At 44.9% G+C, this 21,644-nt stretch overlaps 1 protein-coding gene across 2 annotated transcripts in view; it reads right to left on the bottom strand.

Annotated features, from left to right (window-relative positions):
- LOC139056974 (uncharacterized) overlaps nt 1-21,644 on the bottom strand; it is an 82,038-nt gene that overhangs the window by 38,745 nt on the left and 21,649 nt on the right. For both annotated transcript variants that reach the window (XM_070534760.1, XM_070534759.1), the window contains 4 exons: nt 19,815-19,928; nt 14,171-14,323; nt 9,085-9,310; nt 7,298-7,469 (listed from right to left, as the gene is read on the bottom strand). In XM_070534760.1, the coding sequence (XP_070390861.1) occupies nt 7,298-7,469; nt 9,085-9,310; nt 14,171-14,323; nt 19,815-19,928 (665 nt within the window). The remainder of the gene's footprint in view (nt 1-7,297; nt 7,470-9,084; nt 9,311-14,170; nt 14,324-19,814; nt 19,929-21,644) is intronic.

The raw sequence follows: 21,644 nt of genomic DNA, 5'->3' as shown, positions 1-21,644 counted from the left end.
GTAGTGAAATTCTCGTGACACGCTTTACGTATATATCTCGAAATTGTGTTAGCATCAAGAATGTTCTGACAGACACGTATAGTTAAATAACTGCTAACGTACTCGGATGAAAGGCCGTGTTTGCGGGGCATGCATCAGCAGTGTGTGCACTGCCGTTTTCGCATTGTTTAAAGGTAGCAGTATTTTTTATCTAAATAATTTTGGGAAGTTACCGCAAGCAAAACACGAGACTTGAAGAAATGTCAAGCGAAAATCTCTAGATTCACCCAATCTATTTATATGCAACCACAAACGCTTTTGGAGCATGAAACCTGCGATAAGCTCAGTCATTCGCAGCTGCGCAACTTAGCCGAAAAAATTGGAGCACAATAAATTAGTCGCTCCGGGAAGCACCTTTACACGTTTCAGACTGAAGGCATTGCGTTTGACGGTAGTTGGAAGATTTGTTTTTTGTCTCTTTTTTAAACAGTTTAGCAGCAGAAGTTATCTTTCGAGCTATATGAAAAGCGTTAAGCGCCTTTCGATGCTTCGGGGTTATGCAGTTTACGTGCTCTTAATCTCTAGGCAGCTGCTGGCGCAGATTCGCATTGTGCCAGTCGTGCACGGTATGAAGCCCTTGTCGTGCGCAATAAGTGTTCCGGTTTTCATTACTGTTGCATGTAGTGCCGTCGTCTTGGACAGACTGCATACTATATGCGCTGTACAAAAGAAAAAAGAGCCAGATTATCAATTTCGTGGTCTTTTCTTAGTAGATAACGCACAGATTATTCAAATAATTCAGTGGACATTGCATTTGTTCTACCCTTATTAACACACCTAAGAGATAGTAACATGTTTTAGTTGATAAGTGACCTGATCAGTACGCCCCCATTCATGTGCATTCTACTGAAAGTGTGGCAAATGTATTCATCTCGAAGTATGAGAAAAGAGACAATGCAGACTGTTCTAAGCGGAAATAAATTGCAAATGTTCACGTGATTGTTCAAAACTGCGGTCAGTATGCTGAGCATGTTCGATCGGCACGGGCACATTGCATTAACACCTGAAAAATGTGCACAGTCCAGCAGGGTATCTTTGTTTCAACAATTATTATTATAGGAATCGTTTGGGATTCTCACATTTCTTTCATTTTTATGAGTACACTGTGACACTGTGTGTCACATGAACCTGTCTTGAAACGAAACGTACCGTTGCTAACACCGGCGACCATTATGGTTGTCTAACTGCTTATCATACTATAATATAACGAAACATCATAATGGTACTGATTAATATTGCCATGTAGTCTTTAGTCATAGGTAAACAAAGTTAACTAGAGGCATAAATGGTGAGAGCAAATTATATAGAAAACTACTATTGAACCGTAAAAATAACTCATTGTATAGTTTTCCCTCACATTGTTGCATTTGTTTTACGGGTGTCTCTGTGTCTTCCGTGCTGTACTCGTGTGGCCATCAATTACGAACTTGCCGAAGCCCTTGTCAGCTTTATTAAACAAGGGATTCAAGTCAGTTGCATCTAATACTACATGTTAAGTGACTGACGTGTTATTCGTTTTATCTAAATATTATGGACTGGCACTACTTGGCAATTATTAAACCATAGTATTTTTTATTGCACTTAAGCTGCAGGCGTCATAGATTGCCAGAAAATTTTCATGAAAACAGCCAGGAAAGGCTTGGAAAAAGTTCAGGAAACTTTAAATTGGCCACATAGGTATGCTGTCTTGTTACATGTCAAAGTTTCCAGAAAGTCTCTGTGTTAAATATATTTTTAAAACGTTTCACTTCATAAAAATTGAAGGAAATTGGTTCTATTTATTGAAAAAAAAAAGAAAGTCAAGCAGACTGACAAGGCATTTGTTACTCAATATGTTTTTTTTTTGCGTTAACTAAACGTCCTGAACCTCGATAGCCTAGAAAAAATTTTCATCTTGCCAAGCACCTTAAATAATTTACTGTGATAGAATTAATTCGAACTATACTATCAGTTCTGTTTCCTAGGAGGTGCATATCTGTCGTGTCATGACACAAAGTGCTCGTGTGGTATTTCGGGTGCTCATGTGGTATACCTAACTTGGAAACCTGTTAGCATGCCCAAAAGGCCTCATTACCTGCAAGAAATTAAGGTACCATATCAATACAATCAACCATCTGCCATCTGTTGAAGTTATGGCCAATGACCCATTCATTTAAAAGTATGAGAAATACATTTCAATGTGTACTAAGCAAAATAAATTACAATCTTAGGCATGATACTGGGAATATTCCAGTCACGTCTTCTGAAAACATCCCTCTGCACGGGCATACTTAACTACCAGCCAAAAAAACTGTACTGACAGCCCAACTGGGTAACGTTTCCGCAATAAATATAGGGACCATTTGGGATAAGTACATTAATGCATCATATATGAACTTGTCATAAAAGGGAACATACTGTTGCTGACACGAGCAGCAGTTGTGACTGTTTAATTGTTCACCATACCATGCAATAGAACATTGCATAAAGGTACTGATTTGTATTGACAAGCAGCCATTAGTCATAGTTAAACCGCATTAAGTATTGACTTAGATGGTTTGAGTAAATATATTCAGCTGCTTAATGAACATACAAAGAATACACATCTGTTATTTTTGCCTCATATTGCTGCATGTACTTATTTGCAGCATACACCTGCAGCACCTTTGGGACTAATGACACAAAGGTCAAGGCCAGCCTGGCGACCATGCTTGCCAAGGAGTAGTGTAAATATTTAATCTGTTTCCATAATAGCATAAGACAAGAATTTAAGGAATTCATGTATTATATCGAGCAATAAAAACGGTTAATGCATTGCCGGTGCATTTGTTTTATTTTTTGCACTGCATGATTCAGCACTATATAAATTCTTTCTGTTTATGCAACATATATGAAAGTACAGCTGGTTCAGGAGCTTTATTAATCTACTAACGGTAATGCATAAGTGCAGATGAAAAGGAACAGGTGCACATGCATAATATCTGCATTCCATGCATTTCCATGCATTTCATATCTATAAAATGAAATGAAATACATTCAAAACGCTTTGCTACCGCATGTAATGAAAAATGTAAACTAACTTGTAGATAGCCGCTATGGAGTTATGGCCTTATACACTCTTTGTAGACTTGTCTATAAAATGCCTGTGTCTATAGAGTGTCTATAAATTAATGAAAGTGCATGTTTGTTGGCAAGTGTATGCAGAATGTCATAGAAAAAAGTGTATTGGATTATAAAGTTCTGTTTTTGTAGACTGAAGTCTATAGAATGTCTATAGTATATATACATTTGTCTGTAGACATTCCATAGACTTCAGTCTACAAAAGTAGAACTGTAAGCCTATACACTTGGCCATAGACATTATGCAGACAACTGTCTACAAACATGAATTTTAATTAATCCATAGACACTCTAGACTCAGACTTTTTATAGACTAGTCCATAAAACGTGTATGGCCATAAGTCTATAGATGGTCCATAGACAGTCTATACGCTTAGACTTCTTATAGACTAGTCTATAAAAAGTGTATGGCCATAAGTCTATCGAAAGTCTATAGACAATCTATAGACTCAGACTTTTTATAGACTAGTCTATAAAAAGTGTATGGCCATAAGTCTACAGACAGTCTATAGACAGTGTAGAGACAGTCTATAGACTCAGACTTTTTATAGACTAGTCTATAAAAAGTGTGCGGCCATAAGTCTATAGACTCTCTATAGACTAGTCTAAAGAAATGTCTATAGACAGTCTATAAACTCAGACTTTTTATAGACCAGTCTATAAAAAGTGTGCGGCCATAAATCTATAGACTGTCTATAGACCAGTCTAAAGAAATGTCTATAGACAGTCTATAGACTTCATAGACAAATGTCTATGGACTGTCTATGGACTTTCTATAAAAATTTTTGTAAGGGGAAGAAGTTTACACCAGTGAAGTTATCATGAGATATATGCTATGGTGCAGTTCTAACATTTTGTTGAAGAACGTTTGTGGTGACATGAACGGCAAACTTTTTGAGGCCGACGATAAATCAAGGCAAAGAGGCTACTCTAGAGAAGAGGGCAGCACTTTGACTTTTCAATACAAACCATGCTCCCTGTCATCATTTACCCAAAATTTGTTCTCAATCCGAAGGTTGGACCATTTCATTTATTTATGAACGGGCTTTTTAAGGATGCAGCGCGTAAATAGTTTTGCATAAATAAAATAATCTTGGAACACCCTCTGTTCTCTGCGGGCCATCTGCTCAACTATGCCTAAAGAAAGAACTGCGCTGTGGTTAACGTTGCCCGTAAGGGCGCGATCCCTTGATTCAACCCGCATGCCCGAGCACGATGCCGGCATCTTCTCCGTGATGTGACTCGCCGAGCGCTCCGACTTTGTCATGTCGAGATGGTGCTGGTTAAGATGCCCCCTTCTCTCCCCCTCCACACTTGTCATTGTGAAAAGAAAGAGGGGCCATTCCAACACCCTCTAGAGGGTGTTGGCCATTCTCGCTCAGTCTCTCTCTCTCTCGAGCGCACGCGCAAGGCAGGGAGCAGGGAGTTCAAAAAAATTAAATTCTACGGTTTCGCGTGCTAAAACCACGATAAACTTATGAGGCACGCCGTAGTGGGGGACTGTGGATTAATTTGTAGCACCTGGGCTCCTATAACGCGACCCAATGCACGGTGCAAGGGAGCTTGTGCATCGCGTTCCCTTCGAAATGCGGCCGCCGCGGCCGGGATTACATCCGTGCCCTCGCGCTCAGCAGCGCAGCGCTAAAGCCACTTCGCCGCCCCGACGGATAGCAGGGAGGTGATCGCGGAGAGCCAGAGAAGGGGGGCAGGCGAGCAGACGTCTCCTTTTCTACCGCAGCCGCGGCTGCGCACACAGTAGGAAGACGCCGCATGTCAATCCACCATACTTCTCAGGTCACCATCGCACGCTTTCTCGTGCACCTGCAGCGTGCGGCACGCGGTCGCATGACGCACTTGGCCTTTTTACGGAACCTCAAGGAGACGACGACGACGGAATTTCGCCTAGTGCGCCGATGTAGTTGCTATCGCAATAAAAGAGCGATGCCGTCACGAACGGAATGCTTGCAAAATGTTGCCGTTCTAATGACGATGGCGCTACAGAATAGACCGCGGCGTGGATACGATCTCGTAGCAGTTATTTCGCCACTTCTTCCACTTTTTCTGTACTTAAATCCGGGCACGACTAATTTCCTCGCGATTGTATGCGCTGCGATGATGATGATCAATGGGGCACTAAGGTGTAGAACGGCCCTTCCTTCCTCTAAATATATGCGTATTTGTTCGTTTTCTAGTGAGACAAGCTGAGCGAGCGCATCAAACAGTGCTGGTATTTCGCAATAGGCATTTTGCGTGCCCAAAACACACGATAGAACCAAAATACAGGCATTTTTGCTTGGGAATAGTGAAATATTCGTGCCATCAGCTACCCTTCACCAGCATCTCATAAACCCCTTTCCCTAACTAACCCTACCTTGCGAAGCGTGTTGACGATGACATTAAAATAATTAATGACCCAAGATTGACGTCGATAACATAGTGAGGTCACTGGCAAACAAAAAAACCATATTTGCTCAGGCATGGTCTCCGCATCTACCAACACCATACTGCCAACTTTTTAACTAGCGAATTAAGGAAAACAAACATTTTGCCAAAGGACTAACAAAAATGTGTGTACCACAGCAGAGCTTCAGTAATGGCGGCAGCCAAAGCGAAAATGCGCCTAATACTTGGCTTGTATGCATAGCTCGTTCTTGGCTTTCATGCATTTGGTAGTCTTGGTATATTTTGTGCAACAAGAGCCGCACAATATACTTTCTCACCAAGTCTCATCCCGTGAACAATTCATGATACATTGGCCCCTCTCGAGGTTTCCATAAAAAACTGTGAAAATTACTTACGACGCAGTAAATGCAGTAAGCATAAAAATATGCGCGAAATGAACCAGCGAAGTCAAGCTTACTTCAGCCTTAGAGATAACTTTCTCCGCAATTATGTAAGAGCACAAGTATGCCCTGCGCAGAAGCATTTCATGAAGAATTGGCTGACATCGATATCTATAATAAAATATTTTACGACTGCATTCTCTAAGCAACATTTTCCAACAACGTTTGTGTCATTTTCAGGTGCGTATCTATCAGAATGACATGAATTTGGCATATTCCACTTCACCAAGCAGGGGAAATTGAAAAATTGTTTTTGTCGACCCTTAGAATGCATTGAACATGATGAGCACGCTTGAACACATGCAAACAAAAAAGTCAAATTACCTACTTGGTATATGGTTTCATTTTTATAAGGCGCTTGCTAGAAAATTTGCCACTTGCGCGGCCACTTGATTATTCATTAGAAAATATATCGCAGTTTATCACTCAAGAAGTACTGACAGCAATAGCAAAGTACCTGTAGTTGGCAGCTACGGGGAGTATGGTTTTAGTAATGATTCCCTTACTAAAGCACAGGCAGAAATGAAGATCTCTCACTTGATCACCTTATTACCCTACGAGTGTCCTTGTATTTCCTATAGCAATAAAAAGCAAAAGACGCACTTGTCCATCAAGAGTGCAGGTGGACTGTATTTTGACGTATTTCTGGGTGTTATTCAGCGCTCTGAGTTTCAGCGATGTTGCCGTTCCGGCTCTTTGAAAATCAATATCACAACTGGAACTGCTTTTCCCCAACAGCGCCACCCATATGTCTGACAGGGAAACAAATTTCAGCGCAGACTAGCGCTTATAGTCAAAGGTGTTCAACTTAACAAACACGGTTACCGCAATTGTACCGCACTTGCGCATGTGTTCCTAACATTCCCATCACGTTGAGTTTATAGCAGAAATAGTCATTTGGTAGACTTTTATGTCACCGGTTGGCAACAGCTGCATAATAAGTAAAAAGGTTATTTGCGGTTGAAGGTCATGTTATTTACGGCAATTCCAACAAAGTAGCTGCGCTTTTGAAGCCTAAAGAAATGACGTACAATACAGTGATACCAGTGCCAAATTTTTCTGGAGCACGCTCGGCACCTGTAGATAATACAAGGACGTGTAAAAGTCTAGGCAGTATTTATAGTTGCAGCTTGCGCAAGGAGATTCTATTTAAGAGATACCATACCAAAAATTTGCGTGCCCATCGTTTTTCTATAGCTTGCAAGGTCGTTCGAACTATACCAAAACTTTAGAGATTGTTCGAAAATTGCAACACTGACTTTATTTTTCAAGCGCACAGCGGCATAACAGTGTAAAAAATAATTGATGAAACAGACCTGCAGTCCTTGCGCTAAATTCCCAGTGACTTCAGGCTGAAGGTCCTGGCCTCGGATGAGCTGGTGCACTTGACCATAGTGATAAACTCGCTGTTCCCATAAACTGTCGAAAAGCGCCTTGGCCCTGGGTTCTTGGACAAATGATTCGACGCGGGAGTGGTCTCTGCAAAACCTAAGGAGGCAAAGCGGTATAAGGTCATTCATATCAGTATACAGCTTTCAACGTTTCCCGAATTTAAGCATTATATGCAACGAGAGAGGGTATTTCAGCTTTCGGATAAAGTTATCTTTCCGGAGCTCTTTACCAAACCACTCGCGCTGCGATTTCACCAGAGCTACTGCGTTTGCCTTCGCGCTCCTACCATTAATGTGCAATCATGCCAAACCTGCATGCCCTAAATGTGTGGAACCCTGTTTTATCAAAAATACAAGAAAAGCAACAAATAGGACTACTATACTGTATTGGGAGGCTCAGGATTAGCTTAGAGCGTGCGCGCCTTTTATTTATAGCTTGCACTAGATGCCTGACATGGCAGTTTCCGCAATGCGGCGATGCAGGAATGCAGCAGCTGCCGACGGGAATCGAGCCCAACGCCTTGGGCGCCGCGGCAGAGCATCATGGCCGCTAATGCACTGAGGCAGCTGAAAAGCGTTCAGGAAAACAGATTTAATGAAGGGCTAGTGCTTCCACATTCCATTATCCGCGAATGTACCAAAAATGTGAAATTGAGGCTGCACTTCTGGAAAAACCTTAAGCCTAAAATATGGTCCATTTGCGCAGCGACCTTGTATTATTTTCACTGTATCAATGTTCCCGCAGTAGCTCACTTCGTAGGAACGCCACGCACGTCATGCGTAGGTTCGGGCTCAGATCCCGAAAAGCCTTTCGGTGAACCCCACCTTCTCTTTCTTGAAAAAGCTGTTTACGTGTATAGTCGGATACAACTTTAGAAAAAAGGGGAGGCCCCGCCCAGATGACCGAAGCGGCGAAGTCACCGGCCGTCCGGCGCATGACGTCGGTCCAGAATGCGCGCCCATTGGTGCACCCGCCTCGGAGGAGTAAACGCCCCCTTTTTTCTAAAGTTGTATCCGACTATAGACCCAGTATGCATCCCCAGCACACGTTCCGAGAAGGGCTATCCTGTGCGGCTTGCGTCCGTATCGTGAACAGGAATGCGAGCGCAGCCGACCGTTCGGGAGAGGCGTGCAAAGAGTGTGGCGGCCGCGCTTGTGTCATGGCCTGCGCTTTTGTGGTTATGACGTCACGCACGTCGGTGGTGCCGCGGCGGCTGCAGCAAAGGTTGCGGCAGAGGCGTGGGAGGTGGTGTGGTGACCACTGCGGCGCTTGTGTTGGCGTAGCGTGTGCCATATGAAAAAAAAAACAGAAGGTACGATTTCTTAATGCATGCAGCCCATGTATGCAGCTTAAACAGCTTTGCTCGTAATCCATCCACATATGAATGCTGCGGCTCCACCAATATTCTTTTTTTTTACATTTCGTCTTTTTTATTGCTTGCTTCTTTCTTGACGCTTGTTTACTTGATTCCTCGTGGCACTTTGATGCTCCGCGCACTACTATGCTATCACTTTTGCCAAGAATGTACAACGATGCCACAAGGTGAAAATCCCAATTCGCGGTTGTACCGCTTGGTACAAAAGCATGAAAGTTAACGTGCAAATGAAATGCGCCCTAATTCTCATTATTTGATGAATTACTGATGTAACTCCACTTTTTCGTGTAATACCCTCCGTGCAGCGAAATTACGGAAATAAAGTGCAATTCTCACTCGTAGTCGATGCCGATGCCGTACTCAGTATCCTGGTGGCTGCGTGCTGTCTCCAAGAAGTAAGTGAAGTCGTCATTATATGTCGGGTTCAGTGTGTTCACGGGAGCCTTGATCAAATTGAAGAACGTTATAATGGTGCACAGGCCATCCGGCGGAAACTGCATGGTGCTCCTTGTGAATCCCTCCCTTAGCGTGCACAGTAGGGAGCCCGGCGGCAGTGGTCTCTCTGCGGCGAGATGTTAGGAAGCAGTCAATGTGCGACGCATAGCAGTGCATTCGCTGCATATGAGGCATACAGGCTGCTAACCTTTCAACCAATAAACTTACTTGTCTTTCTGACTTCCTCATAACAGTTAATATATACCTGTGGTAATGAGAATACCACACCGAAGGACAATTCCAGATGTAACCTGTAGTACGTTCGAGCTCTAGTAAATGGATAAATGTATGCAGCAGTGTCTTTCTCGTTGCTGTAAGCTTCTTCTCAAAAGAATCCGTTCTGAAGCTTCCTCCACACTAATACCCCTCTGATAGTCGCAGGAAAAAAGAAAAAAAAATGCGATTTTCTTGATTGCTCACTTACAAGATTTTCATTGGTAGAGAGGAAGCAATGACGATTTGTTTTCGCTGGCAGAATTGTTTCATCTGGGCAGCAGTAGACCGGTCCTCATTTATGTCGATATCAAAAGGCACCTGAACACTTATCAGCAAACCATAGCACCTCAACTTCGGTGCCACCCGTGACCCCTATAATACCTTAGAATAGCGCTTTCGTAAACACTTTACAGACTATTACAGCCTTACCAACTTACATATCGAGCAGAAAGGACGTCGCCAGTGCTAAAGTTGCAGCTGACACCTGAATACATTGGATTGTCGCATGCTCAAATGCAGTGACGATAGCTTTAAGCTAGTGTAGTTATTGCTTTGTAATTGTTTCGCACAAGCATGAAATTTAATAGTAAATATTTCCTGAAAAAGTGCAAGTTGCACTCAGTTACATATGGTAATAGTCATTGATGGCATCATGGAAGCTACCAGTTAGCAAGGCAAGGCTACTTGGATCACGTTGGCTCATCAACACGAAACTAAATATAAAATACTGCACTTTTCACCGACAGTGAGTTTAAAACTGAGGCGCAAGACTATAGATCTGCAACCAAGCATACAAACTGGTGCGACTAAGCGTAGAGCTTAATACTAAGACTATAACAGGGAAATCCAGTGATAGCCTATGGGCGCGACCCCAATGAGTCGCCATCTTTTTTTCCATCTTAAGATTTCCGTGAAATTGTATTAAATGGTTAAGGCACGGAAAAATTGCCCAACACCAGTGATCCATATTTCTTAGACAACATACTACTAACGGTAATTTGAGCTACCGGCACCTTGAATTACACACGCTGTTAAGAAGATTGCCCAGCTAATCCCTGAAACATGTGAGCAAACTTCAGTCACACTGAAAGGACTTCGAGAGGCGTTAGGAAAACGCGAAGAAGCTTGCACGCGAAATGAGAGAGCACGCAGCTTGAATGCCACAACATACTCATGCTTGTCTTGAAACTCATTCATTTACATGGCAGACACGCCCCGCTGCTGAGTACTCCGTAAGGTGCCCTATACCGCTTTTATGCACGCCACACTTTCGGGAGCATTTATTTCAGGAAACAGGGAATCTCGAAAACACTTGTGCTGTACATAACCCTATAGCAGCATACTAGATATTCTTGTCAGTATGTCGAGTCCACCTCGCGACAAACCATTTTAAACACAGCCACAAGCCGTTTAAAACACAAAGCCTTTGGTGATTCCAATAGACCCAAGAACGAGTACACGACAGCGCGCGTTCACTAACGTCGCTAGCGCAGCGTCCGCGCTATACCATTATAAGCGCACCGAACTATGCAGTGTATTGCATGAGATGTGCTTGACACAAAATCACCTGCGTTTGTCGATGCGATGAATATGCAAGTATATTCTATGAGAGAACTGGAATGTTGTGCTTAGGTTCATGGGCTGAGTCGGTGCGTTCTAGATACCTTTCTTTTTTCAATCATGAAAACGAAATCATGAGAACATTCCGCAGGAACGAGCACCATGGGAGAGTCCACTGCTGTTTCCGGTAAAAGATTCCTTCACGATGAACATTAATGTTTATACGTCTTCACATCTAGAAGAACACGTGTTCGAAGTTGAGACTTGCCTACGTTTTTAAATTTAGCTCACACATGAGTTTTGAACGTGGGATAAAGAATATCGGAGTTAATTGGAGCAAGGGCTAGGTGTTGCCAAATAGCACCAATGCCATGTTTGAATGTGAAATACCGACCTTGTCTATTACCACATCCTGCAATAAGCATGCGCATAGCTGAGCAGCAAATAAAGTGATAGAAGCCGCAGAGTGCAGTCTCATAGGAGCGATCCCAAATCACACAAAAAATCGATCAACTATTAATCGCTGCCGCTAAATATTAGGGTCGACTTTTGGGCAAATTAGTCTTGATGCATTCTGAATGGAGCGGTAGCCAGGAGGCTAAAATTCTCCAACAATTCCAACAGCTCGATACCGGAGCAGTCGTCCCTTACAAAAATGGTTGTTGAATTTCCATTGTTGACCTGTTGTACAATTTTTCATTCAATGGAAACTCCACAAAATTACAACAATAATTGAGCCAGCACAAGGGTAGTTCACTAAAGGTTTTATTGATAACTACACAATAACTGAAACTTCAATACTGAAACTCCGATGGAACAACGTTGTTCCATCGGAGTTTCAATATTCGCGCAATACTGCGTCGACAACAGCAGAACTTGCGGCTCTTCTAGGTGCACTCAAGTACGTGCTCCAGCAGCCACCAAATTGTTGGGTCATTTTCTGCGATTTCAAAGCAGCCCAACAAACTGTCCAGTTTGCCCTAGGTCATGGGTTACACGAGCAGCTAGTGCACGAAATAAGGCACGCTCATCATGACGCGCTCGAGAAAGGCCACGACATTGCATTTCAATGGTTGCCAAGCCATTACAGAAGTGTCGGCAACGACAGCGCAGATGAAGTTGCGTGTTCGACTCACCAAGAACATCACCGGGTTCCTATACCACTTTCAAAAACTGATGGTGCGCGACCACTCCAATTGCTTGCTCGCCACATCACGCTTCTACGGTGGACTTCAACAAGTTTCACGAACTAACCCTTGCACTCTCTCCACCCTAACTTGCGACTTCGCCTGCCACGTGGAATCTTCCGTCGCAAAACAACTTCACTGTGTCGCATGTGGTTGGGCGTCGCATTTACAAATTCCTGTTCATTCCTGATAGGAATGGCCAGCAGTACGGCGTGCAATTTGTGCGGGTGCGGCGGGACTCAAGAGCACCTCCTCTGTCGCTGCCCATCCTTTGCCACTCAACGACGTACTTTCCAAGCGACATTCAACCTACTAGATAAGAGAGTGCTCTCAGAAGAAAAGATCATTGGGCCATGGCTTATGCATTCTTGCATGCAAATGGCCACAAACGCCCTTCTGCGCTTCTGAGAGGACACTGGATTGTATGAACGATTGTGACAGTGGAGATTCATGTGCGACTGACAGTGAATGACTGACTATTATTTTTCTTTTCCCTTCTATTCTGTTCTACCCTTTTGCCTCTCCCCAAGTGCAGGGTAGCTAGCCGGGCACGTCCTTGGATAACCTCCTTATCTTTTCGTCTTCGTTTCTCTCTCACTCTTGCCGCTATCTACTTCTCGCTATTCAGTATAGAATATAGCCGCGATGACTGCGCTGCATTTTCCCACAGTTGCTTTAGCACCTCTTATGGGTATATGATCATAATTTTCTGAGCAATGTAAGAATACTGCCTCTGGTTTGAAAAAAAAAGCCCTACATGCACACGTGGAGGCTGGGGCAGGCGACAATTTAAAAAAATAAAGCTACAATTAGTTTTGATCTTCTAAATAACGGCTGGGCCGTCAATAGCACATACACGATGGTGGGAAAGAAACAATTTCACCCTTGCGGCTGGTCAAGGTGTCGATGAAACTAGCGCTTAGCTTGGCAGCGGGTATAAGCACTGTATGTGGGACCTTTAGCACGTCGACAGAGGCACGTTGGGCACCCGAGAACGCGCACATTCTGTACTTCCGCCCTGTTTCTTTCGATTGAAAACAAGCCAAGGCTAATTCTGAGAACTTTAGCACTGAAGGTTTCTGTACGAGCTGCGCGTCGTCAGCCATGGAAATATTTTTGACAAAAAGAGATTAATAAGTAAATATTGGTTCCATGAGAATAAATACAGTTACGTTGAATGTGTTTCGTGGTTACGTGCAAAATTACGCAGATCAAACACACGCCCTGAAGTCTATGCGAAGCAAATCCTTTCTGAAGCAGAATAATAAAGGTTAACAAAATTACATGTTAGTGGTAGCGTTTTGCAGCGTAGCCATTACGACGTTCCCGACAAGATGACATGACACCGAGACCCCCACCACGCAACCCACGTGACCCACGCGACCGTGGATTATAACTCCGAGAAATAACGCATAGAAAGCTTTCCTATATATAAGGGAAATATGCGCTTGAACCCATATAGGCGTACATTATCCTTGCACCGAGGATGCTTAGGTACTTTGTTAGTCTGTAGAGAATAGAGCCGGACAAAAGCACATCAGGAAGGCTAGAGCTGAGTATACATATACGCCACTTCATTGTGAATGATGTCCAGCGTATGAACTATTTCGCAAGATTAATCCTAAGAACCCCACTACGACGTGCCTCATAATTATATCGTGGTTTTGGTACGTGAAAGCCCATAATTTTTTTTAAATACAGCAGCAGCGGCCGAAACCACAGTTGGCGGAGTTGTCAAAGATTCACGAAGAAAGCTTCAATTTAAATTGTTGGCGTGCAAGCTCACTGAGTCATGGTGCTTGTCACTGAGCCAGCCCGTTTCATGACGAAACGCAGCCGCTTGCGCGTTTACCTGACAAGTGTACGCAACATAACATCCTTGCTATCAAAATTGCTTCGAAAAGCAAAATACCCTAACGATTTTTGCGGCACTGCTTTAAACCTTATACGGAACCTGGACTCACGAGGGGTAGGCGTGGTTGCCGGCGAGCTGGTGAGGCTAACGGTTGGCGGACTTGTCATTGTCGCAGAGGTTTCTGTTTCTTCGGGGCTCGCAGTGAGACTTGACGTTGTAGCCTCCTTCGTAAGTGCCGCTGACATCGTGCTTGAATTTTTACCTGCGATATAAGGGGCAGAGTTTGCTAGTGGAAAGCGCATCGATTCATGTAACGGATCATACGATCGGACGCACACACACAGTGTACGCTGCATTAGCAAGCCTGTCCCTAGCCAATTCACCCATTCTTCAATTTTAGCTAGGGGTCAAACCTAACAACTGAGGAAGAAACACAGAAAAAATAAATACTTATGAAATATGCAAAGTAGCAGTTTTATCTTTTCCTGCTTCTTTACAATATATTGAGATATGCGCTCCGACCTCCGTTTAGCTGTCGACAAATGCTTGTTTTTGTCTGTTACCCTGCATTATAGACCCTCCTAAGAATTATACAAGCACATGAAAAATATGTGGAATCATTCGACAGCGTGCGGAACATTTCAGTATGTTTTGAAGCCTCCAGTACTCCGTCGTCAATTTTCACTGCTTCAGGGATGTAGCCATATATACAGAATCTTGTCAAATGTACCATAATGCCAATGTATGTTCTTCAGAGGCCGGTGGCTAATAGCTGGCCAAAGGGAAGCGCAGAACTCCGAAAATGCCAGCGCCTTGTCATTCTCCTCTATGTGCACGACTTTATCTTCTACTACGCTCATGATGTAGGGGCGTTTATCCATATGTGCAGAGCAACGTTAATGGAGCATCAGGTGAGGGACTGAGCATCCGTGAGGGACTGTAAAGGTCACCGATTACACCCCATGACTTCGGTAAATCGTCAACAGCAGCACGAGCAATACGACCAATGGAAGGGCACCGCTTATTCCTGGCATCAAAGCTATTTCTTTCCTTGTTAGCTTCCTTCCATTTTTCTCGTACAGATCGACAAATTATTAGCCAGCTTGTTGGCTGCACATAACGCTACGATAACTTCATGTGGCGCAGCCACATATTTTGGTGCTCCACTTGTGGAAAGGGAAACGAGCACAAGGCAGGAGGCGTTACGGAAGTTTCAGTATGCAGCTCAAATAAGCCGACACCGACCGGTGCAAAAGGCACGGAAACTACGCAATAGTTCCAGGGTAACACGCGGGTGCCCGCATGCGTTTTGTTTAGCCAGATGCACCAAGAAAAGCTCTCTACTTGGCAATGAGCGTCGCTATGAGTGCTCCTGCGTCGCAACATGCCTGATGCCTGTACTCGCGGACAACTTTTCTTGGCTATGAAGTGAAGGCTACGGAAACTAAGTCCGCCTCTTTCACCGCTACTGAAAGTAGACCCGCAGTTTTGCTTACGTCTTCTTAAGTGGGAAATGGAAAACAGTACTTTTTTTGTTTCTTTAGAGTACCTAATATGGAACGATACGTGACATTCACCAGTCAGCTATTGGCATTTTATTGTGGTTTTAGTTTGCTCTTTCGAGTTTTCGCACACCCGAAACCGTCGTACGTTTTGCACATTCATCAAGCGCAAAATCATGCACGTGTCTTCCCGTGAGTGTTCGTCGCTAGCTGTCCCGCCAACCAAGTCCTGTGATAGGCTGTTGACCAAATTTGCAACAAAAGACTGTTGAAGCACAGCAAAAGTTTTTTTTCAGCATCTGTGCGGTAACCAAGTGAGCCCCTCTGGAACCATCGGCATGCCCAAACGAGTGGCGGTGGTGGCGGTGAAAAATATTTATTGCTCTCAGAAGAGGAGCACATGGAGGTACACATGAACCGGTCCTTAAGGGCCCGGCCAGTAAAATACCAGGTGGAATCCCTAGTACGGGACCCCAGTGGCGTCGGCCGCTGCCCGGGCGCGCTCGACCAAGGCCCTTTGGGCGTAGTCGCAGCCGCTCCTACGTCTTAGATAGTCCGTTACTGGGGCGAGGGTAAAGGCTATGGCCATATGGAAAATGCAGGACAATGTCTTTAAAAGAATACGCGGGATTGAATTCGAGATCCTGATGTAGGGGGTTGGGAAAGGAAGCCCAAAGAGAGAGCGTGCGGGCGGCGGCATCGGCTGCCTCATTTCCTTCGAGACCCATATGAGCAGGAGCCCATACTATGTTCCGATGAGCGGGGTCTCCGGTGTCGGTGAAACTTTGAAGTAGCATGGAGCCCAGCCTTGCTCGACGTTCCGAAAGGCCCCTCGCGAGTCGGAGATGGTTGTTGTGGAATCAGAGTGGGTAGCAGCCAGTGAAATGGTGACCTCCTCCGCATGAGTTATGTCGCGGGCACGAAATGTAAGCCCGTTAACTGTTCTGGACTGGTGAACGACTGCAGCCGGGTACCATCCCCCATGGTGGGGGCCGGAGGTGTCCACGGAGAAAGTGCCGGGTTTCGACCGATAATGGCGGCCCGGGGCTTCCGCCCGTGCCAAGCGCCGACCATTATGGTCCTCACATCTCATGTTAGGAAGGGGGCGTACGTGAAGGGTGCATCTCCACTCGAAAGGGAGTCGTACTCGCTCTTCCATAAGGGTGGTGTGTTGGACGTGTAGTCGGGCAAGGAGGTGGCGACCCGAGAGTGTCTCAGAGAGGCGTGTGTATTGGTTGGGAAAGTGAGCCTCTCGGAGCTCCTGGAACATGTTCACCATGCCCAGACCCAAGATACGCTGGTTGGAGGTGCTCACGGGGAGATCGAGGGTTCTGTTAATAATTTTGTGGAGGATTACTTCGAGTGCATCCCTGTCTTGTTTCCGAAGGTGGAGGTAAGGAGTCGAATATGAGATTCGACTGGTCACGAATGCATGTGCCAGCCGCAAGGCGTCTTTGCACCGCAAACCCTCACGCTTGTTGAAAACCCGGTGGTCCATGCGGCCCACCTGGTCCCCCACATTACGGAGCTTGGCCAGGGTAGTGTCCGACCGTCTATGTTAATGAATGAAAAGCCCCAGAACCCGGACTTCCGTGTGTTAAGGAATTGGGCCTGTCTCCAGAGAGAGCTCAATTTTGGTGGTACACTTTGGTGAGGCGCGTATGTGTGCAAATTCAGACTTTTGAGGGGACCATTTCAGGCCACAGTAGCGAGCATAACGGTCCACTATGGTCGTCGCTTGTTGCAAGTTGCCCTCAACGTCTCCGAGGGAGCCCTGCGTGCCCCACAGGGTGATGTCGTCATACTGCGCATGCTGCACACCAGAGACAGCACCCGACTGGGACGGCAGATGCATCATAGCCAGATTGAATAGGAGAGGAGACAGCACTGCACCTTGTGGTGTTCCTCTGGTTCCAAGTTGGAAGAGGTCGTGTTCAGTGTCCTGGATCTTAATGTAGGATTCGCGATCTGTAAAAAATTGCCGAATGTATGTGAACGCGTTGTGTCCGCAGCCGGTTTGTGAAGGATGAGTGAGTATTACCTCGTGAGTAACGATGTCGAAGGCCCCCTTCAAGTCTAAGGCGAGTACGACCTTACCGTTGTGGGGGCATTCGACCGGGTCCAGGATGTTTCGATTGAGTTCTAGCAGAACATCCTTTGTGGACCTGTGCGGGCGAAATCCGATCATGGAGTCTGCGAAGATGTGCTGATTTTCCATGAACTTGTACAACCTGTCACGCACCATCGCCTCCACTAGTTTGCCCTCACACGAGGCGAGAGAGATGGGGCGAAGGTTGTCCTTTTTTATGGCCTTGCCAGCTTTGGGAATGAAAGTGACCAGAGCAGTTTTCCAATCGTTGGGGGTGGCGCGTCTCCGAGCCAGATGGAATTGATGTAATCGAATAAGGACTGGTAGGCCGGGTCGGGTGAGCGTGCTAACAGCTGCGCGGCTCCACCGACGGCATACGGCTGCTTCGGAGCTCCGATGCAGGCTGCGATGCTCGCTGTTCAAAACTTGGTCCGTATCGGATGCGAATAAAGATTGATTCACGCCGAGTTAGTTGTATCTGCCTTAACTAAAATAACGAGGTTGTGCGAGGCTGCGGAAACCGAAGCCGCTGCCGAGAGCACCTGGACTACGTTGCGTACGAATACGTTCATGTGCAGAAGATCCTCCCCCGTAGCTTTCGATTTAGAGCCAAGAAAGGTTATCCGCGGGTATAGTGGCGTCGAAACCTGGGCAAATATGCTTCAACACGAGTTGTGAACTTGCTGACGCATAAACTCTCAGCATCTGCTTCTTAAATATGCTTCCTGCACTCGATAAGATGTGTGTTACGGTGCTGCTGTTGGCACAGAAAATTTCAGCGCTGATTGCCCATAATGGCTGTCATTTTTCTTACGTCCATCGCGTTTTCTTCGAAACAGACACACTGTGCACAATTGAGAGCAATATGTGAACACGACTGCAAACTTGACAGTAGGTGTATCCCGCAACTATCAATCAACCGTCCAACTTGTTTTGGATAATTTCAATTGATAGAGAGAGTGGATGTACGATCATCAAAGGGCTTATGGCAGGCATGATCTAGTAATGTCATTCTGTACGATCTTAGAGTGGCTGCAAACAGAATTCAAAAGCAAATTTGCTGATCGCCAAGAATAAACCCAGCACATATGCACATTCAGTAACCTGAGCTAAACATCTAAAACTGGAGTTTGTTGTATTCCGGTACCTGGCACGTAAATTAGAAACCAAAACCTCTTTCAGTCTTGGAATACGCTGATCGCACATTTGAAAGGAAATGAATGGAAATGAGGCGTTTATTCCCATATTATTATACACAAGTAACAAGCCCTTGTCAGACCTGTAGCCGAAAGCTAGTTGAAAGTCCGCTAAACAATAAATAAAAAACAAATCCTAGCATAGCAAGGATAAAAGAAAGAGCAATAGTAATTGTATATACAGCGTTGTTCACAGTAAATTCACAAGTCAACAAAAGGTACGTAAATAGAACAAGAACCGATTGCCGTCGAAATCAAATACCGCGCCTTTGAAGAGCGCGAATGGCAAAAGCCCCCACTGTGGCTTCGTTAAGTGAAGATAGCATAAATGTTCTCGACATGGTATTTCTCGTATTGACTACTCCAAGGGACCCCAACAGCTAGGGAAAGAAGAGGGGAGAGTACCTTTCAAACCACGAAGAGAGAAGGTGATCAAAGACAGCAAGCGCGACGAAATACCCTGCGCCTTTTGGCTCAGACTTAGCCGGGCGAAATGCATTTCAAGAGTGCCAGCGTTCCTGTCTATCTTACTTCGTGACTCATATTCTTGCGGAAGACTCTAAAGTGACCTTATCCTTTATAGATTAATTTTCCTCACAATTAGAATACTTGTAGAGGTTTTTCTACCCTTACGAAGAAACAATATGAATGGGTGAACAGGCAGTTAACGGCGGTTCACGTAAGAATACTACGCGATTTGCGTTTCCCGTGATGCTAATGCTGAAATTACTTACCGGCCTCACGTGAACTTATACTTAAGGAAGAATGGCATCGCACAGTACTTTGCGAATCTAGCGGCTTAGCCACAGTCTGTTGTAAGCTTTCCACATACACGGGTGTGCATGACTAAGGCACCTCATGGCGCCTTAGTCACCTCATGGCACCTCATGACTAAGGCGCTCATCTTACACGCCGCGTGAGTGGTGTGTCCTATTTTGGTGTTGTGTGTTCACCCAGAGTACATACCTGCGCTGGAAGGACCGACAGGCACAATGACGTAAATGGGCGGTGGAGCTCCCGCGCCACCATCGCCCATGATATTCCTTTGGTCGGTCCCGGTACTTTCGTTATCATGGATGGCTGCGTAGACAGCATCATATGCAATTGGTGATCAATCAGCTTTAGCTTTTATCTTCACGAGTGATTTTACATGTTTCTAAAGCTGGTTACGCAAACGCATATTTTATGCAGGGATTACAATTTGTAATGAATGGTGGTTGTTCTTTTTTGTATTTGTTGAGTGTCGTTTTCCTCGCACATTACTGTAGGATTTTCTTTCTCTTATTCCCTTCGTGGAAGTTTACTCTCTTTTAATGCGAAAACTTTTTACGTACCATAATCCCAAAATCCGGCGCTGTCGTCGGAGGCGTGACCGAAAGCTGGTACAAGAAACTACGCACGACGCACAGAGTAAAAACACGTAAATAGTGCCGGGATTCACGTCAAATTTATCAGACAGGTTTCAGTAAACAAAGACAATTATTGGAATTGAAAAGAAAATTCGGGACATTTAGGTCTGTGTAGGAAAGGAGCACGCTCCCCCGATGCAACGGTAGCTCCACGGTTATGGCTGACTTTATATGTGCCTATAGTGCCTGCGTCATTGCACATGTCGCGTCACCGCTTCCCTCACTGCCCCCTCCCCGCCCCCGTGTCGATTGGTCTTTGGATTTCATCGGTGTTGTGTCTACTACGATGCATTCTATAAAAGGTCTTCTATAGGTCTATAAAATGAGTTATGCCTAGTGTGTGCGTCGGTGCACATGTCGCGTCGCTGCCTGCCGTGCGTGATTTGCTTTTCTCATTTTATCCGTGCTGTGTCTACTGGGATGCTCTCCGAAACATATACGCAAGCGGCATCTGTGAAACGTGGTCGCCCACGGAAGCTCGCCGCAGAATACGAAGCAAAGCAACATAAAAATGAATGCCATGCAGGTTTGCAATGTGCACGACGACCTACGGATGAATGCCCAAGCGAAAACATTTCCCCAAAGCGATTACAATGCTTTCGCATTCCCACACGTAAGTAGTCGTAAGTGTCCTTGCCGAACTTTTTTTTTATATTGCTACGTCGCTCCTTTCTAGAGTGGATGGTTTGGCTCATATGCATACCTGTTTCCCGATGCAACATTGTCAGCCGTGTTATGCAGAAATAATGACCAAGTGGGGGTGCCTTCAGTGACAACAGCCTTCATCGGACATAGCTTCCATGCAACTCAGTCAATATTTGCCTGATTCCAAAAGTGTTGTCAAGTGGTCAAATCGTATGTGCCACAGTCATCCAGCCGCGACTTTCTTTTAATTCGGTACAGACTTCTGCCTAGCCATATATACCAAAAAGTTTAAATACTGTCTGAAACTGCAGCCGTCTGAAAAAATGGTACTAGCGATTCTTGGAATACTTAATAATTTTGCAGATAACGCATCCACTGTCACCACCACGGCTCAAATATTGTGACCTCATCTTGGATTATTAAGCGATTGTGTACGAGCTTGTTCTTTTTCCAATCAGTAGAATGTGAATGCGATAGTAGAATGTGGATGGAATGCGATAGAGCGAAATGAAATAACACATTAACGGTACTAATGTCGTCGTCGTCATCATCATCATTCTATTTTTTTTATGTGCACTGGAGGACGAAGGCCCCTTCCTGTGATCTGCAATTACACCTGCCTTGCGCTAGCTTATTCCAACTTGCGCCTGCAAATTTCCTAACTTCATCAGCTCGCCTAGTTTCTGTCGTCTTTGACTGCGCTTCCCTTCCCTTGGCCAACATTTGGTAACTCTAACGGTTC

This window comes from Dermacentor albipictus, chromosome 3 (genome assembly GCF_038994185.2).
Source record: "Dermacentor albipictus isolate Rhodes 1998 colony chromosome 3, USDA_Dalb.pri_finalv2, whole genome shotgun sequence".
Taxonomy (NCBI): domain Eukaryota; kingdom Metazoa; phylum Arthropoda; class Arachnida; order Ixodida; family Ixodidae; genus Dermacentor; species Dermacentor albipictus.
Note: the sequence above shows the minus strand (reverse complement) of the source record. Positions and strands in the feature narration are given on the sequence as shown.